This window comes from Carex rostrata, chromosome 4 (assembly GCF_964058835.1).
Source record: "Carex rostrata chromosome 4, lpCarRost1.2, whole genome shotgun sequence".
Classification (NCBI taxonomy): domain Eukaryota; kingdom Viridiplantae; phylum Streptophyta; class Magnoliopsida; order Poales; family Cyperaceae; genus Carex; species Carex rostrata.
Window position 1 is genome coordinate 5,772,799 of NC_135921.1, and position 8,473 is coordinate 5,781,271.

The 8,473-nt window shown below is 36.1% G+C and overlaps 2 protein-coding genes across 3 annotated transcripts; both read left to right on the forward strand.

Moving 5' to 3' along the window:
* PSB29 (photosystem II reaction center PSB29 protein) lies at window positions 1–4,715 on the forward strand. 2 transcript variants are annotated; one of them, XR_013511255.1, is made up of 6 exons: window positions 1–394; window positions 801–1,071; window positions 2,348–2,564; window positions 3,810–3,925; window positions 4,468–4,620; window positions 4,670–4,715. XR_013511255.1 is itself a non-coding variant. In XM_078300874.1 (5 exons), the coding sequence occupies exons 1-5, from the start codon at window positions 214–216 to the stop codon at window positions 4,568–4,570; spliced, it is 888 nt and encodes a 295-aa protein (XP_078157000.1). In that variant the 5' UTR covers window positions 1–213; the 3' UTR covers window positions 4,571–4,715. The 2 variants fall into 2 exon arrangements, 1 of the variants encoding a protein (XP_078157000.1); XM_078300874.1 differs by having other exon boundaries at window positions 4,468–4,715.
* A 614-nt stretch (window positions 4,716–5,329) lies between these two features.
* On the forward strand, window positions 5,330–6,594 carry LOC144552862 (chlorophyll a-b binding protein CP29.1, chloroplastic-like). The gene is made up of 2 exons (XM_078300875.1): window positions 5,330–5,949; window positions 6,039–6,594. The coding sequence occupies exons 1-2, from the start codon at window positions 5,458–5,460 to the stop codon at window positions 6,393–6,395; spliced, it is 849 nt and encodes a 282-aa protein (XP_078157001.1). The 5' UTR covers window positions 5,330–5,457; the 3' UTR covers window positions 6,396–6,594.
* Window positions 6,595–8,473: the final 1,879 nt, after the last annotated feature.

Sequence of the window (8,473 nt, forward strand, 5' to 3'; positions counted from 1 at the left end):
GTGGCCACTATCTTAAACCCAGGTAAGTACCGGATAAGGCCCGATCTCCTCCCGACCTCTCTCTCTCTCTTTCTTTGCTTCCTTTCTTCGGAATCTCGTAGCTATTGCCACGTGTAGAGATCTTAGTGGATATAGTTTTCCCGGTGCCGACGAAGCGACGCAACTTAAAAACAAATTTGTTGTGAGTCAATCTCACTCACAATCTAACAAGTAATGGCGGCCATTGCATCTCTGCCGTTCGCGGCGGTGGTACGACACGTATCGTCAGAGCGGCGATCGGGGATGTCTCTTTCAAGCTCAGTCGTGAGTTCTAGCAGTGTGAAGCTTGTATTGGGTGTCAGATGTAACAAAATTAGCTCGAGATTGGTGGTGCGTTGTGTGGCTGCGCAAAGTGGTGAGCTTTGTTGGTAATTTACTACTTTTGTTGGTACATGGGGGGGTTAATCGTAACTTAATTAACGCTATTTTTGCGAATTTTTTGAATCGTGGTGACTAAATTTTGCTAGTTTTCTTTGGTGAATGGCTACGTTAGTACTAAAATTCATCACCTTGTGTAATTTTGGATACTTAGAATATTTATTAAATTTTTCAATTTTTGTGGATAAAGAGCTCAATTATTTCGTTCTATTTTTTGTTGGGGCTCTGGAGGCAATGTTCACTACTTTATTGATAATTTATTGACAGTATAATGAAAATTCTTCAATTTAAGCATAGGTTTTGCTTACAATAAATAGAATAAAACATACATAATTATTTCATTTATAAAGTAAGTATTTTCTTTCATTGATTCTTAAATGTAGATATTCCGCCCACTGTGGCAGACACAAAGATGAACTTTCTCAAATCATACAAAAAACCGATACCGAGCATATACAACACTTTATTACAGGAACTACTTGTGCAACAGCATTTGATACGGTACAAGAAAACGTACCAGTATGACCCACTATTTGCACTAGGGTTTGTCACGGTGTACGAACAACTGATGGAGGGGTACCCCAGTAATGAAGACAGAGAGCAAATATTTAGGTCTTATATTAATGCCTTAAATGAAGATCCTGAACAATACAGGTAAGCAGCTTCTAATACTTTTGTTTTTCTTATCCAGGTTCCAATTTAATTCCTGCAAAGCACACATCAATCTGTACTATGGATCTATATCTTTGTTTTCGAAGTCCAAATAATCGATCCGAACCGTTCAACATAATTTTCATATGAAAATGTACTTGGAGATCAAATTTTACATTATTAAAATTTTTGTACTATTTTTTTAAATAATTAGAAAATCACATAATTTAAAAAGTCCGGACCATCCAAAATTAGTGACTTTCAACCTATAAAAAAATATAGTAAAAAAATTGTAAAAAAAAAGAGTGAAATCTGGTTTCCAACTACATTTTCATATAAAGATCATGTTGATCGGTTCAGATCGACTGTTTGAACTTCGAAAACATAGATACAGATCCATAGTATGGGCCGATCCGCGCTTTGAAAAGTAGCGTATTCTCACTCCATTCCTGTATTTCTTGTTGACTTTGCTGATAGCACTCAAATACCTCATAATTACAATTTGCATCTAACACTTATACTAGTAATATGAGGTACAAAAGATGACTATGCTATGTCTGATGGTTTATATTTCTGTATTAATTCAACTGATTGTATGTATTACTGATTCATACTAATTAGATGTCTGGAGCCAGTATCTAAATTGGTCTGATTTTAGTTGCAATTATGCACTGAAGTAGGAAACTCACCTGATGTAGGGGCAGAATTGTAGGCTGGTTCCTTGGTTTATTCCATATAAAACCATTTTTTTATGTTGTTTGCAACTGATTCACTACTTCCTTTTCAAACTGACAAAAAAAAAATTATTGAGTCAATTCACAAATAACACTCGGTGCTTACAACTCAACTTTACATGAATAATAGAATGGCTGAATTACTTGTCACATGTTCTGGTATTAATTACAGTGATTATTTATTTATTAATTATGTTTGGTTTGGAACTCAATATCTTTCTGGTTACTTGAGCTTAGAAAAGCTTGCTTGGCAAGTTTATTAAAAAAATTTACAAAATAAAATTTTCCTTTAAATTGATTTAATAGCTTACTTTTTTTTAATATATAAGTTAAGTGTTGTATATCCTTTTGCAAATGCAATAAAACTCTGGGGTGACTTGCAAAAGGTCAATCTTTTGGTGAAAACATATTTATAATCGCAAGATTCTCCTTCTCAAAGGACATCTAAGCCAACAAAAAAGTTCTAGTTAGAAAATAATGGCTAAATTGAGTTTTTAGATTGTTCTGATAAAAGTCTAGGCTATTTATCTAATCTGTCGTAATAGGGCTGATGCGAAAAAATTGGAGGAGTGGGCTCGATCTCAGAATGCGAGTTCATTGGTGGAGTTCTCGACAAAAGAGGGAGAGGTAGAGGCAGTATTCAAAGATATATCTGAAAGGGCAGGGGGTAAAGGCAATTTTAACTACAGCCGGTTTTTTGCCGTTGGTTTGTTTCGGCTTCTTGAACTTGCAAATGCACCCGAACCATCTGTTCTAGAAAAGGTACTATTCCTTTTCATTTTTATATAATTTCATGTGTATACCTCGAAAAATTGTAATATCTTGTGTGTGTACTCTTGTATAATGTGACATCTGTCAAATACCTTTGCAATGCATTAAAATATGCATCCCCTTCTTTGATAAGGATTACAGGCAATTGAGGGGTCATCCCTGAATCTTTTGAAATAATATTTTGTACATGCGACATATCCAATGTTCTATAGGTGAATGATGGATGATACTTCTCAATGTGCCAGGGGGGAGGGGGTGCACATGATATTTTAGTATTATTTCAAGGCAAGGGTAGATACTAAATTGCTCGTATAATTTACTTATTAACTCTCACTGACAACACGGAAATATAGAATTAAGTTTTGGTGCCAAATGTATTGGTCCTAGAACTGATTTATCTATTATCCTATTATTTTTTTTATAGGAAAGCAAGTTAACACACATCCTTTATGAGTGTATGCAATTAAGGAGCAAAGCTAGGGTGTGCTATGCTCACCAAGAGGGGGCTTGGTGAGCAGAACTCCAAAATTTATTGGATTGGCTTCAAACAATGAATCCAAATCGTTGTCAATCTACTTTACGAGTGATGCGTGTACATGCAAAATTTTGAAAATTTGAAAATTTGAAATTCAAAGTCAAGCAGTAAAAAATGATGAAAAATGAATGCATGAAAATAACTTACAAAACTTCATTATTTTTTACCGCTTAACTTTATTCTAAATAAATTAAAAAAATTCAAAATTTTGCATGTACAAGCATCACTTGTAAAGTAGATCAGTTTCATTGTTTGAAGAAAATCCGATAGATTTCACGCTAGCTTTACTCACAATTAAGCACCCTCACCTAACATCAGGATTTAGTGCATTTTAGTGAAACAAATTGTACACATTACCATTAATTTCATAACCCATTATCTTTTTTAACTAATCTAGGCCACATATTGAGATCAACAATGTGATTTCCTTATCAACCAAAATTCCTTCTCTGTACTTTTGTCCCATTTCGCTAACAGCTAATTACCATGGCTTGATGAGAAAAATTTTAATTCTACAATGGTTTGTGCAAAAATAATTGAATTGTGCAAAAATAAGTGAATATAAAATTTAAAATTATGGTCACTTTAAACAAATAAGGTCATGTAGTTGTTTTTTCTTTTCCATAAAAAGCTAACGCTTGTATGAGGTCATTTTATTTCATTATATCCTTGTGTTATACTTGGTTCCTACTTTCGTGCAGCTTTGTACTGCATTGAATATAAACAAGAGAAGTGTGGATAGAGATCTGGATGTGTACCGCAATCTCCTTACCAAACTGGTACAAGCCAAGGAGCTTCTCAAGGAATATGTTGAACGGTACTTTTATTTTCTTCAATTTGTTATTCTGTTCTTTTTTAACAAGGGATGTCATCAAATAAAACTCAATTTTTAAATTTTGACATATAAACCATCTTTGCATTGGTTTACACTATTAGTGTCACTTGCAATATAAGCTATTTGCTCCTCATTCTAAAAAGCCCTATGTTTTGTACATACAGAAAGTTTTCTTAAATTAAGTTATAATAGTAGAAGTTCCTCTGAGACTATTTGACTTTGATGAAATAATTTCTTCTTATAAGCATTGATGCGTAGACCAGGACCAGGATGTAAATACAGTATCAGTATCAAATATTTTGATTTTTTTTCTTAGAATTACAAGATGTAAATACAGTATCAAATGTTGGGTGACTGTTTCAAAATATACCCATAACACTCAATTATGCTATATTTCATTATAAGAATTTAAATTTGTGTCAATATGTTTTTAAGTACCTCTGGAAGATTGTTAACCCGTAATTATTTATCAATTTCATATTTTTTTTCTTTTACTATTTATTAATTTTAATTTATGGTGACAGTGAGAAGAAAAAGAGGGAAGAAAGGATGGCGGAATCTCAGCCTCCGAAGGCGAATGAAGCCATAACTAAATGCACTGGAGATACCCACTTGACAATGCTGTAGAAATTTTTCGGTTCTTTTGTTTTATTTTTTATTTTACTGTAAAACATCACTACCACTACCAGTTTATAATAGAGAGCGATGTTTACCGCCAATTTGTATTTACTAATTTGGAGTATAACATATTTAAAATTTTCTCTTCTGTTGAGCTGGCACTGTCAATTGTGAGTTATTTTCTCATTAACTAATTATTTTCATCCCATGTATTGAAAGAAAGTGGCATATAAATCCAGTTCTCAACTTATTGCAACAATGTTTTCACTTGATGTTGTATATTATTTATTCCCCATATATACTCTCTAATTTAGTCGTGCACATGTACTATTTTCCCAGTTTAGACTTACAAATTGATATTAGAGCCTGTACCGGTCTGGTACCAGACAATGCTAGTAGCTGTAGATCAATAATTATTTTCTAAAGAATAATTATACAGCCAGTTTCCGGGAAAAAAAAAAGAACAAATTGAACTGGCAACTATATCTGAAAATAATTTGTACAGAGAACAGGGGGCGAACAAAAAAATGTTCCAGATTATTTCACACAGCCCAAGGACCCAGAGAGAAACAACAGACTAGTACAACAACAAACGATGACCACAAACGAGATTTTTATAACCAAAAAAAAAAACGAGATTTTTGCTCATCGACCAATCCAAACCCACCACGTGGCACCAATAGAAATCTCCATCCAAGCTTCTCTAGATAAGGCAGGATAAGGCCTTCATAATCATAACCATTAAATAGATATCAAATCCATGTCCATCGTCCGATGCCCCACCTCGTAGATAAAACGCCCAACCAAACTAATTCTATAAGATATAACCCTCTCTTTAATCTCTGAAAGACGCTAATTTTCACACCAGTATCAGAACAAAATAATTTTTTTAAATCATGGCGTCTACACTTGCTGCTGGAGCTAGTACATTTATTGCCACCCGTTCCGGCCGGGTTGGCCGGGTTGGTCGGGTTCAGGCTAGGTTCGGTTTTGGTAAGAAAAAGGCTGCTCCAAAGAAAACTAAAGCACCTTCCACAGACAGGCCATTGTGGTATCCCGGTGCAGAGGCACCCGAATGGCTAGACGGGTCTTTGGTTGGCGATTACGGGTTTGACCCGTTTGGTCTCGGAAAACCCGCTGAGTACTTGCAGTATGACATCGACTCCTTGGATCAGAATCTGGCAAAGAATGAAGTGGGAGGGCTCGTGGGCACCCGGTTTGAAGTCGGTGAGGTGAAGTCCACTCCGTTCCAGCCTTACACTGAGGTGTTTGGTCTCCAGAGGTTCAGAGAGTGCGAACTGATTCACGGAAGGTGGGCCATGTTGGCGACACTTGGTGCTCTAACAGTCGAGTGGCTTACCGGTGTCACATGGCAAGACGCCGGCAAGGTATATGCTTGTTTTCTTCATTGTTTAATATAGGTCTATTTTAATTAAGTGTATATATATTGAAGTAAGAATTTATTATTCGTTACCAGGTCGAGTTGATTGACGGCTCCTCATACCTCGGCCAACCGTTGCCTTTCTCGATTTCCACACTGATCTGGATCGAGGTGTTGGTCATCGGCTACATCGAATTCCAGCGCAATGCTGAGCTGGACTCAGAAAAGAGGCTCTACCCAGGTGGGCCCTTCGACCCGTTGGGTCTTGCAGCCGACCCAGAGAAGTTTGCCACACTTCAACTGGCTGAGATAAAACACGCACGTCTTGCGATGGTTGGTTTTCTAGGGTTCGCTGTTCAGGCCGCCGCGACCGGCAAGGGCCCGCTGAACAACTGGGCTACCCACCTAAGTGACCCGCTGCACACCACCATCATTGACACATTCTCCTCTTAAGTCTTGAGCTTGGTGTTGTTGCAAAGGAAAGCAATGATGTGTTCTTTGGTTGAATTGCTCCTCCCTTGTGTAATTTGATCAGCTATCCTTTGATGTAATTTTGTGAGGGTATGAGGTTGGTTTAGTAACTTTGTTGATCACACCATCTTGTAATTATTAAATTAAATTGAATCGCCAAGATACTGCAACCTTGGATGCATTTTTGTTGTCTTTCTGCAATGTGTTTTGCTTAAATGTACTTGATCCAAATACAATTTTAAAAATAGTAAAAAGATATGAAAAAAGAGAGTAAAATTTGGTCTCCAAATACAATTTCATATAGATCTCATGTTGAGCAAATCGAATGAGCTGTTTCGACTTTAAAAACCGAAATATAAAGTAATAGTATGGATCAAAGTTCTAAATAACTATTATCGAATGCAAAGAGTTTTAAAAAAAAAAACTATTACAAATAACATGGCTATAGCGAAAATTACTGTACATTTTTTTTAAAATTATATTCTATATTTCTGCTAATTATCAACATTATTAACATTAGAAAATAATAATAACAACCAAATGACAATTAATCTAAATCTATACATTTTTTAATCATGCAAATAAGAAAAAAAAAAACGATCTACAAGGTAATTCATACTTCATAGTATTACAGATTATAATAGACAAATGCCAATTAATTTTACAAGTGAACCGAAGTTAGTACTTATTATTTTTACAGATTATAATAATCAAAACCAGCTTTTAATTGAAATGAAGTGCAATAATTTCACAAGTGAATACTAGACAAAGTGCAAACAAAAAGAATAATTAATATTTGAATATTTTCTAATATAGAAGGAGATATTACATCACAAATAGGAACAAAAGCACAAAGTTCAGTTTAGCATATCTAGCTAAATCGAATCATTAATTAATACTAGACAAATAACATATGCGGATCATGTAGCATCACAAATACGAACAAAAACATAAAAACCCATGTAGTATAGCAGTGCGCAATAGTGAGCAGCGATAGTAATGGTTGCTATTACAACTATAGCGGTTATAATTAAATTAACGCACTTTTATTTCATAACTTAACTTTTATGGTTCGAAAAAAATATAGCGCAACTATAAACAGCTATTTAGAATCTTGATATAGACCGATCGGTGTGCGCTATGCATAATACCATAACCATTGCCTCACTCTATAAGCACATTGCACAATGCACACTCAACGAGTCCGTATCTAGGGCTGTCAAAAAAGCTCGCGGCTCGTGGCTCGCCTCTAGCTCGCTCGCTAACAGCTCGCTCAGTAGTGGACTGAGCTATTAACGAGCCAGCTCGGCTCAGGCTCGGGTCAAAATAAACGAGCTGAGCCAGGGGTCAGCTGGCTCGTTAAGTTACAGTTAATTTAGGGTTTAGTCCCGTATAATTTTAAGTGTCCAGTCCCATTTTTAAAGGCGCAATTATGCAAAATTGATGTATTTTCGGTTTGGAAAGAAAGGATATGGCTTTAGTTGCTTGAAGATGTGCCTGCTGGACAATTTCTTAAATTTTTTGAATGAGATTTTTTATTTTTTTTATTTTTGAATTTGTATAATAACAGCCCAATAAAGCCCAGCGAGCCAGCTCGTCAGCTCGCGAGCTAGCTCGGGCTGGCTTGTCACAAGCTGAGTCAGGGGTTTTGACTCGGGTGACCTAGGTCCAGCTCGCTTGGTCCAGGCTCGGGCCAAAATAAACGAGCTGAGCTAAGGCCCAGCTCGGCCCGAGCCAGCTCGTTTACAACCCTATCCGTATCCTCTGAAATATCTCAAACTTTGAGTGGATTCAAAGCCGGTGTTAATTTCTATTCGGTGTATATTTGAAATGGAGGGGGCAAGCTAAACGTGCTTTGAGATTCATGCAGAACGTATTTGGATGGTCCCGATGTTGCACAGATCCACTCGAAGTTTGAGATATCAGGATGTGAATTCACGCTCAACTGAGCACAAAATTACTTTCACTTGGGCTTTGAACTAATATAGCAGCTTATATGGGCTTTCATTTAGGCCCAAACCAGTCTCGATTTTGACCCAAATTGGTAATTGGCTGGTGGA

What these genes read in the sequence shown, in the direction of transcription:
- PSB29 (XM_078300874.1), top strand. Translation starts at nt 214, where the DNA reads ATGGCGGCCATTGCATCTCTGCCGTTCGCGGCGGTGGTACGACACGTA. An exon ending in GAAGATCCTGAACAATACAG is followed by an intron (nt 1,072 to 2,347) that starts GTAAGCAGCTTC and finishes CTGTCGTAATAG; the next exon opens with GGCTGATGCGAAAAAATTGG. An exon ending in CTCAAGGAATATGTTGAACG is followed by an intron (nt 3,926 to 4,467) that starts GTACTTTTATTT and finishes TTATGGTGACAG; the next exon opens with TGAGAAGAAAAAGAGGGAAG.
- LOC144552862 (XM_078300875.1), top strand. Translation starts at nt 5,458, where the DNA reads ATGGCGTCTACACTTGCTGCTGGAGCTAGTACATTTATTGCCACCCGT. An exon ending in CATGGCAAGACGCCGGCAAG is followed by an intron (nt 5,950 to 6,038) that starts GTATATGCTTGT and finishes ATTCGTTACCAG; the next exon opens with GTCGAGTTGATTGACGGCTC.